At 47.7% G+C, this 16,411-nt stretch overlaps 2 protein-coding genes across 3 annotated transcripts in view; both read left to right on the top strand.

Annotated features, from left to right (window-relative positions):
• Window positions 1-252: 252 nt before the first annotated feature.
• LGMN (legumain) overlaps window positions 253-16,411 on the top strand; it is a 38,180-nt gene continuing 22,021 nt past the window's right edge. The window contains exons 1-2 of one of the 2 annotated variants that reach the window (XM_081089358.1): window positions 253-401; window positions 13,951-14,116. In XM_081089358.1, the coding sequence (XP_080945484.1) occupies window positions 13,964-14,116 (153 nt within the window). In that variant the 5' untranslated portion in view covers window positions 253-401; window positions 13,951-13,963. Of the gene's footprint in view, window positions 559-13,950; window positions 14,117-16,411 lie in introns of both variants that reach the window. The other variant, XM_081089359.1, reaches the window with a different exon arrangement.
• LOC308529493 (G-patch domain and KOW motifs-containing protein-like) lies at window positions 2,016-4,547 on the top strand. Its single transcript, XM_081105609.1, has one exon. It carries the CDS (start codon window positions 2,023-2,025, stop codon window positions 3,448-3,450), a length of 1,428 nt encoding a protein of 475 aa, XP_080961735.1. The 5' UTR covers window positions 2,016-2,022; the 3' UTR covers window positions 3,451-4,547.

The raw sequence follows: 16,411 nt of genomic DNA, 5'->3' as shown, positions 1-16,411 counted from the left end.
AATGCTCTGAGTGCTAGTTTTGATCCTATGAAGGACATGTCTGGAACCATGTCTGGTTCCCCCAACCCCGGGACTTCAGATCTTAGCTCATCTGGCATTCACCTCCACTAGCTCCAGGACCTGTGGGCACTTAGGCCCGGTGCATGCTGGGACTTGTAGTCCCGTCCCTGTCTAGCTCATAGGCCTTGCCTCCACCTCCCATTGGCCTTCCCTGAAGCCCCGCCCCGAAGTTCCACCTATCAGCGTGGCGCAGTCGGCCCTCAAAAGGGAGACGGAGGTCACAGCACTGCAATCACTGCAAGGCGAACCCCCGGAGGTTGCTCGTCTGAGGCTGCGCGCCACAGAGGTTCCCACGGTCCTGCTGTTGCTACCGCCGTCGCCGCTGCGGTCCGCCGCCGCCGGTAACTTCCTGGGCCGGGGCCAGGGCCGCGCGTCTGCCGAGGCTCTGTGCCTCCCGGCTGGGATTTTCAGCCCCCCTCCCCCGGCCCTTTCAGAGTAATCGCTTCTCATCCTGCGAAGGAGAATTTCTGGAAAGGACGAATCCCTGGGGAAAACCCCGTGAGCTCTGAGCCCGCCATCCTGTGGGGGTGGGGTGGGCGTGGGGGTCGTCGTGGGCGTGGTGGGCTCTCTGTTGCGCGTGCTCAGCCTGAGCCCAGGCTCCACCCCCAAGAGCCGGGAGGGACCGGCTGGGGGAGAGGAGAGGGCGTTTGCTGAGGTTCCACAGCCCGCGAAGGCTGGGCAGGGTCTGGGGCTTGGTTCCGACCTTTACCATCCAGGGACAGTGCAGGCTGCTGGTGCTTTTAATGTGGAGGATTGCACCCGTTCCCAGCCAGTTCGCTGTAGCCTAAGGGGAAGGGCTGCCAAGGAAAACAAAAATGCCCAAAGCTCCCGGGTAGTTCTGGTTCTCCGAGGCCTGACCTGGTGGGAATTGCAGGGAGATTCACGTCAACCACGGAACTGAAAGTTAGGTGGACGTGGTCCCCTGCTGCTAGCAGAATTGAGATTATACCTCCTACACGGGTTCCATGGTGAGAACTGCAGTCTGGGGGCTGGGAGAAGGAACTTCGTGTCAGGGGTTTCTTTTTATGGGTGAAAACAAATGCCCACGGTTTGAGACTTTCCCTGTGGTATGTAGTGAGTGGAGGAGCCCAACTTTCTTTACGGTGAGGCTGCATTAGTCAGCCAACATGTGTTGAGCCTTACTAAGCTTTCCGAGCTGGGATTATTTGGTAAAGGGGAACCAGCCCAGTGTTACAGGGGCAGCATTAACCCCAGGGGAAGCGTAGAACTTTGCTGAGAAGGAGTGCTTGGGTGGAGTTTGAGGGAGGGGCAGGAGCTGGTGGGATGGAGAAGACTTGTTTTCACCTGGAAAACAGCATGGGGAAGGCGTGGAAAGAGCACCGATTTGGGAGGTGGAATCCTGGAGCCTGATGGAGCAAGGGGTTTCCTGTGGGCCGTGGGTTTCTTGAGCCATGAGAGGAGAGAAGTACATCTAGCGGGGCCTCCTGTGCTGCTCTGAGAGATTTGGATCTTGTCCTGAAAGCTGAATTCGGTAGATGCGAATCTTAGATACCCTGTCGTGTAGGAAAGTGTTGGACAGTGAGCAACCACCCTCGGGAGCTCATTGCAGTCATTCCCAGGAGAATTGCTGAGGGTTTTAAAGGGTGACAGTGGGAGAGGAGAGGAGAGGAGAGTTGTGAATTGGTATGGAGATGGAATACACCATACCCAGTATTGTTCAGTAAGAATGTATTGAAGAGGACTCTGTTCCTGGAATTTTCCAACCTGTGACTATCTGTTAAGGAAATGCCCAGCATTCTTTTTGAAACTGCAGATATTGCTTTGTAGAGGGTAATCGAATCCCAGTTTGTGGTGGGGAAATGGTCACATGTATCAAAGGTGTTGAGATCAGCATGATTAAACATACTGGACTCTTGTAACCCAGTAGATGCAAATTAAACCCATACTTAGATCCCTTTCTATCCATCAGATTAGAAATAATAAAGTTTGAGGAGGAGCAAGATGGGAGACGCCGAAGAGGGTGCTTTTCGGCAGGCAGGACCCTCCACTGCCCCAGTTTCGTTCAGCTTCATTCGCACGGCTGCCCAGAGACGGCTGGCAGACCCGGGAGATGGCCTGGGTGCGGCTCCCAAAGAGAAAGGTTTCTTGATTGTGGAAGGAAGGAAATTGCAGAGTGTTAATCCCTCAGAAGCCCTCAGGGAACTCGTTGTCCCTTTGATTCAAAATGGCCCTGGAAGACTGCCACCAACCCAGGCTCCTGGCCCCTCTGCTGAGGCCATGGTGGATGGGGTGCTGTCCCAGGCTGTGAAGGAGCTCGTGGAGGAATCCAAGAAGTCTCTGGAGGAGGAAGAGAATGAGGGTGTTGACCCCATACTCCCTATCTCCATGATCCAGAACAGATGCATACCCAGTGAGGAAGGGGCAGACAGCAAACCCTGGACCGAGACCGTACCCAAAGAGGCAGATTACGAGGCAGTCCCTGTGGAGGCCTATGGGCTGGCCATGTTGCGGGGCATGGGCTGGAAACCTGGCCAGGGCATCGGCCGCACCTTCAGTGAAGTGGTGAAGCCCCGTGTCAACACACCGAGGCCTAAAAGGTTAGGGCTAGGCACCAGCCTGATGGAGCTCCAGGCCCTGGCCCCCACCAGCCCCCTCCGCCGGCTGAGGCCAGATGAGGAACACGAGAAAGATAAGGAGGACCAGCCTCAAGGACTGGCACCTGGAGGAGCTGTGGCGGTGCTTTCTGGCCCTCACCGAGGCCTCTATGGTAAGGTGGAAGGCGTCGATCCTGACAGTGTTCAGGCCGTTGTTCGTTTGGCCGTGGGGAACCGCCTGGTGACTGTGCAGGAGCACTTCCTCAGGGCTGTTTCCCAGCAGGAATTTGACAAGAACTCCTCGGATCTCAGCCAGGTGAGCAAAACTTCTCCAGGGGGAACAGCCTTGTCCCGGAAGGCCTTCCAGGATCCAGACCTCCCCACCCAGCGGGGATCGGAAGAGAGGAAGAGGAAACACCTTCCAGGTCGGCAAGAGGAGCTGACGCCCAAGAGGGAGAAAGCAGCTTCCAGGAGGCAGCACTGGTTGCACAGGGACCTGCGTGTGCGGTTTGTGGACAAACTGCACAAGTATTATAACACCAAGATGACAATTGAAGATGTCTTCAGTCCAGATACTTGTATATGTCAGACAGATGAAGGCCAGGTCCTGGAAGGCGTCAGGGAAGACATGCTGGAGACCCTTGTCCCCAGGGTCCAGGGCAGCCGAGTGATGGTGGTGCTGGGGCCACAGGCTGGAAGGGTAGGCCATCTGCTGCGCTGGGACAGGGAGCAGAGCCAGGCCGTGGTTCACCTGCGGAGAGAGAATCGGCTGGTGGAGCTGCACTATGATGCTGTCTGCGAGTACGTGGGTCTCCGTGACTCAGACGAAGACTGACCCGTGGATTCACTCTGTTCCCCAGGCAGTTACCAGTTCTGTCCTGTGAAAAGCCTGTCTTTGTGAAGGTGGGGAGGTCATTGTTCCGTCCTGCACGTGCAGCCCTGGATGGTACAAAATGGATAGACCAGAAGAGAGGCTAGAAGCAAACCTAGTATTTACCAGCATTAATATAAAATAAAAACCATTTTAAAAAAATGATAAAGTTTGATACTATCAGGAGATGTTAGGTATTTTTTTTTTAAATATATTTTATTGATATTTTACAGAGAGGAAGGGAGAGAGATAGAGAGCCAGAAACATCGATGAGAGAGAAACATCGATCAGCTGCCTCCAGCACATCTCCTACTGGGGATGTGCCCGCAACCCAGGCACATGCCCTTGACCGGAATCGAACCCGGGACCTTTCAGTCCGTGGGCCGACGCTCTATCCACTGAGCCAAACCGGTTTTGGCATGAGATGTTAGGTATTTGAAGAAAGGATTCACTACGAGTAGAAGTGAACCTTCAAACACTATAGCTGCTAGCAAAATGGGTATATCTTAAGACTCAGTGGTTCTACTTAGAAAGTAGCCTAGAGAAACAGACATTTGTATACAAGAAGAGGAGTATTAGGATGTTTATGGGAACATCATTTATAATGGTAAAGAAAGATCGAAATAGACTAAATGTCCATTAGTAGGGGACTGTTTATAAAGTGGATATATATTTTTCTAAAAGTATAATATATTGATTAGAAAGAAAATGCTAGCTTCCTATAGTGGTTTCCTTGTGGTGTGGGGAGAATGGGCCAGCACATGGGGAAAATTTCATCTTTTAATGTTTTGTTTGTTTTATGGGGAAAGAGACTTAACAGATTTACAAAATATTAGCTGTTGATGGCCTTTGATAGGTAAGATGTTTTGTGTTATATTTTGTTTATTTCTGAGGTTCAGTATCTACCCTTCAATTTCTTGCAACATAAATTGGAACAAATTTTAACTTAATATGTAGCTATAAAAGTCATTTGGGGAAAAGACTGTAAACTACAATGATACCAGGTTTCAAAAATGGAAATTCAAGTGTTAAATAAGCAGAGAAAATAAAAATTTGGAAAAACCATTAACCATTGGCCAGTCTTACTTTGCTAGATTTCTAAATTTTTCTTACCATTAGTAGATTTAAAAATGAATTTTGCCCTATTTGGGTGGTTCAGTTGGTCAGTGTCTTCCTGTACATCAAAAGGTTGCAGGTTCAATTCCTGGGCAGGGCACATGCCTAGGTTGTGGGTTCAGTCCCTTGCTGGCTGGTATGGGAGGCAAGGATCAGTGTTTTCGCTCTCATATCCATGTTTCTCTCTCCTCCCTTCCTCTCTAAAAATCAATACAAACATATCCTTAGGTGAGGATTAAAAAAATGAATTTTTTACTATTCTGATGTACGATTAGTTGCTTATACCTTTGTAATGTTAAAATATAATTTATCAAGAAAAAGGTAAAGTCCATCACTCTATACAAATATAAAAATGAGCAAGTAAGTTAAAGATTATATTTAACTCATTCATGAGGAAACTTGTAGGTCAGAACATAGTGAAATGAATGTGCAGATGGAGGCAAAACTGGCTTATTTCTGCAGTGGGAGAAGTCAGTCGATCCTCCACTTGATAGAATTAATTTGAATGTCTTTGTATAAGAATTATTTGCATTGTTATCCAAAGTTTATAGAGGTGTAAGAAAAACTCCAGTAGAATTTTTAGATATTAGATACCCTAGAACAGTGGGTCTCAATCTGTGGGTCGCCACCCTTTGGGGATCCAACAACCCTTTCACAGGGGTCGCCTAAGGCCATCGGAAAACACATATAATTACATATTTTTGTGATTAATCACTATGCTTTAATTATGTCCAATTTGTAACAATGAAAACACATCGTGCATATCAGATATTTACATTACGATTCATAACAGTAGCAACATTACAGTTATGAAGTAGCAATGAAAATAATTTTATGGTTGGGGGTCACCACAACATGAGGAACTGTATTAAAGAGTCGCGGCATTAGGAAGGTTGAGAACCACTGCCCTAGAAGGACATGCTCTGATAGAATCTAATTTGCCCCTGAATCAGAAATTTTCTCTGTAGGGAAAATAAATTATTAACCTGAACAAAATACTTTTTTTCATTTGAGAGTTCAGATGAGATCTAGCTGGATTTTAACCCAAGTCTTTAAACAGGAAATAAAAGGATCTGAGAACTGAATAGTCTCTTCCTAATTCAGTTCTACCATCTCATTTCAGCCGGTACCACTCCCGTGATTTCATTGTAAACTTCTGGAGAGCAGAGTAGGATCAAAGACCTTCAGGTTGGAAGGAAGGCTCTTTTCAGATGTCCTTGTCTAGCTTGGCTTTGATGGTTTGCTGATTCTAACCCAGAGCCAGTAGCAAATCACACCTGGCAGTGAGAGGATACAGCCAGTCGATGGTGGTTAAGGTGTGGGCTTTGGTGTCAGACCTGGGTTTGAACTTGACTCTGCTGTATAGATGGTCATGTGACCGTGGCCTTATTTTTTATATTGTTGGTGATAATTTATCTCAAATGGGCACTCTGCCCCAAATCTCCCAAATGGATCGAACCCCACTTGATGGTCGGCTTCTTGAAGTCAAGCATGAAGTCAAGCAGAATCCTTCCGTTGAATCACTGACCTAGTGTAGCCTGGTAACTGAAGGGGTTCCCAGGACCGAGTGGGAAGCGCAGAGGTTTTGTCCCTGGAGGCTTGTGAAATCTTCGTAAAGGCTTGTGCACTGACCTTAGCCTTGTGTGGATCAGGGTGTCTTTGATCGCCCACACGTGCCTTAGAATAGCAGGGTGAAGAGCACGGTGGGTGTCCTCCTGGGGGAAGCACGGGGGTCCGCTCTGTGCTTGGGCTCCAGGTGTGGGGTGTAGTGTCCCCATCTTGGTTACAGGGCCTCCCCGACATTTACATAAACAACTTTTATGACACGCCAGGTGATGTAGTGGAAAAAGCAGTCTTTGGAGTCAGATCTTTTTTTTTTTTTTTTAAATATATTTTATTGATTTTTTACAGAGAGGAAGGGAGAGAGATAGAGAGCCAGAAACATCGATGAGAGAGAAACATCGATCAGCTGCCTCCTGCACATCCCCCACTGGGGATATGCCCGCAACCCAGGTACATGCCCTTGACCGGAATCGAACCAGGGACCCCTCAGTCCGCAGGCCGACGCTCTATCCACTGAGCCAAACCAGTTTCGGCTGGAGTTAGATCTTTATCACTTACCAGCAGCGCCACTTGCCAGTACGTTCCTCTACCTCTGAGCCTCAATTTCTCCAGCGTCTGAAGGGAGTAGTGAGATTGGCCCACGGCTGCTGCGAGGTTTGTGTGAAGTGCCTTGCACATTACACGCTCAGAGCAGACAACCACGGTATCCCACTCTCCCAGCCTGTGCTTGGGGGGACTTGCTCCTCTTTCCTGGTTAGAGTATCAATAGTCTGTTCCTTTTCTCCCCACAGAGGTCGAGTAGACTAAACGCATATCCCCTAATGGTACACCTTGGAGATCTTTCCGCTCTTGGCACATTGAGACCTGCCTTAATCTTTTTAAAGGCTTCACGGTACCCCCTTATAAAGCATGTACCATAATGATTTAACTAGACAGTCCCTGTAGATAGCGGTTCTCAACCTGTGGGTCGCGACCCCTTTGGGGGTCGAACGACCCTTTCACAGGGGTCTCCTAAGGCCATCGGAAAACACATATATAATTACATTTTGTTTTTGTGATTAATCACTATCTTTAATTATGTTCAATTTGTAACAATGAAATTGGGGGTCACCACAACATGAGGAACTGTATTAAAGGGTCGCGGCATTAGGAAGGTTGAGAACCACTGAACTAGACAGTCCCTGTAGATGAACGTTTATGTTTAGCTGTAGGGTGGGCTCCTGCACCTCCTTAAAATCTTCTCTCTTTGAAAACGATACTCCTACTGGGACTCCCTCTCCTGCCTTAGATTTCTCCTGGGCGCTCATCATCACCTGCGTATTTCAATGGTCCGTCTCTTCCCACTAGAATGTCAGCTCCAAGAAGGGTTTTGTTCCTGTGGTTCCCTCTTTGGTGCCTGTGAGCACCTGGTTGGCTGGGCCCTGTTTGTTGGATGGATTGGGGGGCGGAGGCGGTTAAGTGGAAGACCGAAAGCAGCAGTCACAAAGAGCTAGTTTAGCAGGGACCATTGCACTTTCTTCATGACTTTTTTCACTTTGCTGCAAGATTGTGACTTTGTCAGGAATGTTGCTGATCAGGAGGAAATTGCCGCCTGAGGCCGGCTGCTTTGAGAAGCGTTCACTGCTGAGGGGCTGAGGGTAATGGAATGATTATAGTACTTCCACTTTCCATCTTCACCCCAGGCCCCTATAAGTTTCCCCAAATAGTGTTAGTACATGGTCTTTCTAAAGTGACATTTTCCAATCAGTGTCATACTGTGAGGCTTTTAACTTGCCCTTATGCTCAAGGAACCACATCTGTTTATAAGAAAGAAAATGATAGAGGAGAACCATCGCCAAATGTTAGCTATAAAAGTATCACGGTGTGTTTATAAGGCACTTTCCCTCACTGAGAAGTAACTTGCTGGTATATTAGTAGAAGGATGAAAGGAAAACTTGAATTTCAAAAAATAACCTGGCGGTACTTTCAGTAGCTGTTGCTTTATTTGCTAATTTAGGCAAATAAATAGAATGAGCCAGCGCTCATTCTATTCACAGTCAGGCCAACCATTTGATTCCAGTATTTTATTTATCCTTTTTGGCCCTAACTCTGAAGGGAAGAAGTTGCACCAGGGAGTGCCTCCAGAGGAATGAGCCTCCTCCGGATTAAGTCACATGAGCCAGACTCAGAGAGACTGGTGTGCAAACCAGGGAGCCATTTAACGATTGTGGAGGAAAGATGATAAAGCCAGCCACGCTCAACCGGTCGTGTGGGCAGAGGACACCTGCTCCCTCCCTAGGACAGACCAAAGGGACCGCTGGTTTTATTAAAACAATAGCCACGTCTCTGGTGGCTTTGGTGACACAGTGGGAGAGTGGAATAGTTGTGGCAGGAGATGGCATGACTCGCAAGGCTGAAAATATCGGCTGTCCAGCCTTTTATTGAAAGCATTTGCCAACTCCTGTCCTGGGGAAGGCTTCCCAGGGAGGCTTAGTTGCAACCGACAATTAAGGGTGAGCTCAGAATCGAAGAGCTGCTGGGTGAGTCACCTCAGTAGCCACTGCCACGCCCCGCTCCCTGTGGGGGCTCCTGGGGAGCTCTGGGGGCAGGGGTGTGCTTTTGCTTCTTGGCTCTCTCTTGCCTGACCTTACCAATGCTTCTTTTTTTGTTGTTTGTATAATTGTACCTTCTGTTGTTCCCTCCGAGCCCCACAGTGAGCCCTGGGCAGGTATAGCGGGCTTGGGAGAGCTTACGTCGGTGCGTGGGTCACGTGAACAGGCCGGGGCTTCTGCGCCTGCCTGTGCCCTCATCTCTCTGTTCTTTGATGTCTGTTACCGCCATACTAAAAACAAAAACCAACAGACAAGAACTCTTGGCCATTTAAGGATAATCTTTTTTTTAATCTTTATTGTTGAAAGTATTACATATGTCCTCTTTTTTTCTGTCATCAACCCACTCCAGCCCCCCTCCCCCACCACCCTGCCCTCACCACCCCACTATCTGTGTCCATGGATTATGCATATATACCTACAAGGTCTTTGGTTGATTACCTCCCACCCATCCATTCATCCACCCACCTTCCCTCCGAGATTCCACCCTCTGTTCCATGCTTCCATGTCTCTGATCCACTCCATACACCATTTAAGGATAATCTTTAAAACAAACCTGGGACACCTACTGTAGTGACCATCCATCCCTGGCCCTGCAGTGGAGCGAAAGAAACCTGAATCTGGCACCAGCTCACTTTACAGATTGGGATGGAGTTCTGGGGCGGAGACCGCGGAGGGATAGGGCAGGGTCGGGACGCTGGGCTTCCGGGCAGACGTGGACTGGCGCGGGCCAGGGCTGGTGAGGAGGCCTGCTCCAGGAGTCCTGCGCGGCACTGAAGCTGGTCAGAAGTGCAGGGTCCCGGGCCCTACCCCAGGCCTACCCATTCAGAATCTGCATTCTAACAAGACCCCCGGGCGGTATGGATGGACAGTCCAATTGGAGAAGCACAGGCTGGAGGCCTTCTTAGGTTTTTAATTTTCACCAGCCTCACGCTTCCTGTTTCTTCACTTATGGGGGAAAACCCACTGTTTTGAGTTTTAGGCCTGGGTTAGGCAGGGTGCTAAGGATGGTTTCTTAGGTAGAGGTGGTTCATATCTTAGCTGGCTGCATGTTCTGTGAGGACAGAGGCCTTGTCCTGTCTCTACTGCCCTCCCAGGACCAAGCACTTTGTCTGACGGGTGGGTGTCTGACGGGTGGGTGTTCAGGAGACTGGCCCAGCAGGCGATGAATGAGTCAGCGATGCCATGGCATCGGAGGCAGAGGTCAGCCTCACAGACTCTCTGCCCTGAGTCCCTACATGCCACTGTTTTTCCTTTTATCTCAGAATGGCAGGCCTGGCTTCTGTCACAGGAAGGCTGATTTTAGAACAGCACACTCAGGGCACAGGCCGGGTCTGATGTGAGGAGTGCAAGTGGCCAGGACTCAGCCTTAGTCCCGCCTTTGGTGCTTTAAAAGGTTATTTCAGGTTTCGGCCACGGAGTATAAAACTGGGCACGTGCTTCATTAAGAGTAATCTTGAGCCCTAGCCGGTTTGGCTCAGGGGATGGAGCATCAGACCACGCACTGAAGGATCCTTGTTTGATTCTTTCAAGGGCACGTATCTCGGTTGCAGGCTCGATCCCTGGGCCTGGTAGGGCAGTGGGGAGGCAACCAACTGATGTGTGTCTCTCACATCGATGTTTCTCTCCTTTTCTCTGTCTCTCCCCATCTCTTCATTCTCTCTTTAAAAACAAACAAACAACAACTACAAAAAAAAAAAAAAGGAAAAACATTCTCCAGTGAGGATTAACAACAGCAAAAAAGAATAATCTTGATATGCAGAAGCACATAGCAGAAGGCTGGGCTAGGAATTCAGAAGGCCTGGCTCCTGGGCTGGGCCAGGCCGGGGATCTGGGCAGGTTACTTCTCTCTTGCTTCAACCGCCCCCTTTTCTAAAACAAGGATTAAATACTTGCCCTGCCTGTTGTACAGAATGCATGTAAATGGGTTTACGTGTTGGGCTGCCAATGTTTGTTCCTTACCCAGTTTGCTTGCTCACCAGCTAATAAATAGTTACTCAGTGTTTACATTGAATGTGTATTGACCTTTGACAAACTTTATTATATAATATACATTAATTGTAATAAAAAAAGACAAATATGAAAAGGAAAATCATCCTTAATTCTACCTACCACCAGTCATAACTGCTGTTAGATTTTTAAGTTTGCCTTCCACAATTCCCCATGCATCCATTACATGTATATTCTTTTCTTGCAAACAGTTCAAAGCATGTGGTATACATTTTTCTAATGCAGTGAATGTTGTTGATGAACTTTATCTGCTCTATACCAAGTTGTGCCAAAACTTTAAAGGTTGCTCAGAGAGCTTTCTTGATGTTCTTTAGTTTATACTCATAACTGCAACTTGCAATGAAGGTTGGGAGACAGGGGCAGCCCCCTCATCTAGGGAAAGGGCAGCAGAGCTAAAAACAAAGTTCTGCTCTGTCAACATTTTTATCTTCAGCATGTTCTGCGTGATGACTAAGTGGTCTTATCATTTGACTCACTTACTATGATACTTTCTCTCTCTTTTTTTGGTTAATCTTCACCCGAAGATATATTTTCCATTGATTTTTATTTTTATTTATTTATTTATTTTAAATTTATTTTTATTTTTTTTAATTAAATCTTTATTGTTCAGATTATTACAATTGTTCCTCTTCCCCACCCCCCCATAGCTCCCCTCCACCTGGTCCCCCCCCACCTTCTGCCCTCACCCCCCATAGGTGCACAATTTTTGTCGTCTCTTCCCACATCTCCCACACCCCTTTCCCCCTCAAGAATAGTCAGTCCACTCCCTTTCTGTGCCTCTGATTCTATTATAATCACCAGTTTATTCTGTTCATCAGATTATTTATTCACTTGATTTTTAGATTCACTTGTTGATAGATGTGTATTTGTTGTTCATAATTTGTATCTTTACCTTTTTCTTCTTCTTCCTCTTCTTAAAGGATACCTTTCAGCATTTCATATAATATTGGTTTGGTGGTGATGAACTCCTTTAGCTTTTCCTTATCTGTGAAGCTCTTTATCTGATCTTCAATTCTGAATGATAGCTTTGCTGGATAAAGTAATCTTGGTTGTAGGTTCTTGGTATTCATCACTTTGAATATTTCTTGCCATTCCCTTCTGGCCTGCAAAGTTTCTGTTGAGAAATCCGCTGACAGTCGTATGGGTACTCCCTTGTAGGTAACTGACTTTCTTTCTCTTGCTGCTTTTAAGATTCTCTCTTTGTCTTTTGCTCTTGGCATTTTAATTATGATGTGTCTTGGCGTGTTCCTCTTTGGATTCCTTTTGTTTGGGGTTCTCTGCACTTCCTGGACTTGTAAATCTATTTCTTTCACCAGGTAGGGGAAGTTTTCTGTCATTATTTCTTCAAATAGATTTTCAATATCTTGCTCGCTCTCTTGTTCTGGCACCCCTATAATTCGGATGTTGGTACGCTTGAAGCTGTCCCAGAGGCTCCTTACACTATCTGCATATTTTTGGATTCTTTTTTCATTTTGCTTTTCCAGTTGGGTGTTTTTTGCTTCTTCATATTTCAGATCTTTGACTTGATTCTTGTGATCCTCTAGTCTGCTGTTGGGAGTGTGTATAATATTCTTTATTTCAGTCAGTGTATGCTTAATTCCTAGTTGGTCCTATATCACAACCTCGAGGGTCTCGCTAGATTTCTTGAGGGTCTCATTAAGTTTATCGGCGGTTTCTAGAAAATTCTTGAAAAACCTTAAAAGTGTGGCTTTGAACTCTATCCAGTAGTTTTCTTTCCTCCATTTCTGTCATTTGTGTCCTGTTTCTTTGTCTCCGCATTTTTTATGCTTCGCTGTGTCGATACAGTGGCTTTCTGTACTAGGTGACCTATAGGGCCCAGTGGCTCAGCCTCCCCAATTACCTGAGGTGGACACTCTTGGTGCACGCCCTTTGTGGGCTTTGTGCACAGTCTTGTTGTAGTTAAGCCTTGATTGTTGTAGGTAACACTGGGAGGGATTGACCTCCAGGCCAATTGGCTGTGAGAATCAGCTGTGTCTGCAGTGGGAGAACTTCTGTGCTGGAGACACCCTTCTGGGGCTTCTGGGGCAAGACTTGCTTCAGTGGGGCTTTGGTGCTCACTGAGTCTGCCCCCTGAGTGTGTCCTTTATGGATCTGAGGAGCTGCAATCTGGATGGTCCCACTCTGACCACCGGGCACACTGGCTCCTGGATCTCTAAGGAGGTGCTAATCTAGCCTCTGCCTGAGGCTACCTAGCAGGAGCCAGCTGTGAAGCAATGCAAGTTGCCGTGGGGCCTTGGGCCAGCTGCAGTTTGTTAGGTAATTTTCAGATTGCAAAGGGCCAGGCCTTTCATATGCAAAAGCCTCCATGCATGGCTTGGTCAGGGCGGGGTCCCAGGGGATCAACAGGGCGGAGCGAGCAGTTATGGCTGCTCTCAGGCCTGCCCTCAGAGGCCCCGCTTCTCGGTGTCCCGGCAATCGCTGCAAGCACCTCCGAGAAAAAGCCGCCTTCGAGTTCCGACCGATGTCAGACAGTCCAGTTTCTCCTGTATGAATCTGAGTCCCCAGAGACTCACCCGGAACTGGAGTTCAGAGCAGTCGGGGGCTTGAGACTCTCTCCCTATTGAAAAAGACAACCGTGTCCTCAGCTGCCAGCCCTCTCCGCATGTGCCTCCGTACCTCTGTACTTTACTTCTGCACTGTACCTCCTCTGAGTCTCGGTATGCTTTTCTCTTTCCTTCCACTCAGCTAGCCTTCCTGTGGTTCTGGATGATGTCCGTTCTGTCTTTTGGTTGTATTCTTGAAGTGGTTGTGCGAGGCAGCAATCTCCGGTGTTTACCTATGCTGCCATCTTGGTTTTCCCTCTCCATTGATTTTTACAGAGACTGGAAGGGAGGGGGAGAGAAAGAGAGAGAGACACATACATCGACTGGTTGCCTCTCATACTTGCCCTGACCAGGGTCGGGGATGTAGCCTGCAATGGAGGTTCATGCTGTCAATCAGAATCGAATCTGTAACCCTTTAGTCCAGAGGTCGCCAACCGGTGGTCCTTGGGCTACTGGTGGTCCGTGAGTTCCGAAAGGTTGGCGGCCCCTGCTTTAATATGAGGACCAACACTCTAACCATTGAGAAAACCGGCCAAAGCTACTATGATACTTTCTTAGAGGCCAGCAATATTCTTCTGTTCTTGTCCTTCCTTTTTGGCTTGACTTGGCTTTTTTCTTCCCAGGTTTCTGCACGTGATGCCAAGGCACAGAATGATTTGGGAAGTAGCCGTGCTGCTCAGCTTGGTCCTGGGAACTGGGGCTACTCCCGAGGACGATCCCGAGGATGGAGGCAAGCACTGGGTGGTCATCGTCGCAGGCTCCAATGGCTGGTATAACTATAGGCACCAGGTAGGAAAATGGCTCATCTCTTTCTTTATGGCACGGGCATTCTGTAAATAGCCCTGGACGTGGTTAAAAGAGCAGACCTTTAAAAAAGCCATTTACACTCATTTCAGGCTGCCAAAGGGACGTGTTAGCGAGGCTGGCGAGAAATGGGAACCCTTATGTTCCTGGGGGGTTGTAAAATGGGACAGCTGTTTTGGAAAGCAGTTTGCATTTCCTCAAAAAGGCCCCTGTGGCGTCACCTCAGTCTAACCGAGGTTTTTAACCTTGGAGCTGTTGGCATGTGGGGCCAGGTTATTCTTTGGGAGTCTGTCCTGTAGGACGTTTAGCAGCATCCTGGGCCTCTACCCACTGGAAACCAGGAGCATCACCCACCCCAGTCTTTACCAAGTGTCCCTAGTTGAGACCCACTGGCCATCACCTTCCTGATACAGAAAAGGAAACTGAGGCTAGAAGAGGAAGTGACTTCCTGAGACCACACAGGAGGTGAGGTACAGATAGGACTGAAGCCCAGGGGTCTGGTCGAAGCCTCACAAGCCTCTTTGCCCTCCAGGCCTCTGCCTGCTGCTCTCCATACCCTCTTCCCCATCTTTCCTGGCATTTCCAACAAATCAGCCTGGCAGGAGTTAGAGCGAAAAGATGGTGCGGCCACTTTGGGAAACAGTCTGGCAGTTCCTTAAAAGATTAAACAGAGAGTTACCATATGACCCAGCGATTCCACTGCTAGGCACACACCCAAGAGAAAGGAACACATATGTTCTCACAAAAACCTGTACTTGAATGATCATAGCAGTATTATTCATCATAGCCAAAAAGTAGAAACAATCCAAGTGTCCATCCACTGATGAATGGATAAACAAGGTGGTCTGTCCACACAAGGGGATGTTATTGGTCATGAAAAGGAATACAGTACCGATACCTCAACACAGATGGCCTTAAGAACACGCTAAATAAAAGAAGCCAGTTGCACAGGACCATATATTGTAAGGTCCCATTTACATCAAATGTCCAGAATAGGGAAATCTACAGAGACAGAATATCGTTTAGTGGTTGCCAAGGTCTGGAGGGAGGTGACAATGGGGAATGGCTGCTGATGGGTATGGGATCTCCCTTTGGGATGATGAAAATATTCTAGAATTAGATAGTGGTTATGGTTGCATGACTTTGTGAATATACGAGAAACCACAGGGTTGTATATTTTAAAAGCCTGACTTTTATGATATGTGAATTATATCTCAATAAAGTTGTAATTTAGCCCTACCTGGTTTGGCTCAATGGATAGAGCATTGGCCTGTGGACTGAAGGGTCCTGGGTTTGATTCCAGTCAAGGCCACATGCCTGGGTTTCAGGCTCAATCCCCAGTAGGGGGTGTGCAGAAGGCAGCCAATCAATGGTTCTCTCTCATCATTGACGCTTCTCTCTCTCTCCCTCTCCCTTCCTCTCTGAAATCAATAAAAATAAGTAACTAAGTAAATAAGTAAGTAAATAAATACTTTTTTGTAATTAAAAAGCCATTTCATTTTGTAATTCTCAGAAGCTGGAAGCATAGACCAGGGGTGGGCAAACTTTTTGACTCGAGGGCCACAATGGGTTCTTAAACTGGACCGGAGGGCCGGAACAAAAGCATGGATGGAGTGTTCGTGTGAACTAATATAAATTCAAAGTAAACATCATTACATAAAAGGGTACAGTCTTTTTTTTTTTAGTTTTATTCATTTCAAACGGGCCGGATCCGGCCCGCGGGCCGTAGTTTGCCCACGGCTGGCACAGACCCTCACAGTCTGTGCTGAACTGTCCCTAGAGCCTTTTACTCAGTGAGCTCATTTAGTGCCTGCCGTGGGTTATATGCTGTCGTTCCGGTTCTTATTTCCTCTTTGCGAGGGAGTGGGCGGAGGCAGGGAAAAGGCCAGCACTTGACCCAGTGTGGTGGTCAGAGGGCAAGTGCAGAGCCTGGATTCAAACCCAGGCCCATAAGCTCTGGAGCAGCACTGTCGGCAGGACAGCCACATGTGTCGTCGTGAATTTTCTAGTAGCTACAGTTTTAAAAAGTAAAAAAAATAGGTGAAATTGACCTCTGATTTAACTCAATATATCCAAACTATTATTTTACTTGTAATCGACATAAAAAATGGATAACAAGATGCCTTACATTTTTTATTTGGTGCTAAGTCATTGGAATCTAGTGTGCCTTCATATTCACGGTGCGTGCGGTTCAGACGGGCGCGTTTGAAGTGCTGATCGCTGTGCGTGGTCAGTGGCTGCTGTATGGGCCCGCGCAGGCCTCTCGTCTGTGTTCCTGAT

The sequence above is a fragment of the Myotis nattereri genome, assembly GCF_964212035.1.
Source record: "Myotis nattereri genome assembly, chromosome: 1".
Lineage (NCBI taxonomy): Eukaryota > Metazoa > Chordata > Mammalia > Chiroptera > Vespertilionidae > Myotis > Myotis nattereri.
Note: the sequence above shows the minus strand (reverse complement) of the source record. Positions and strands in the feature narration are given on the sequence as shown.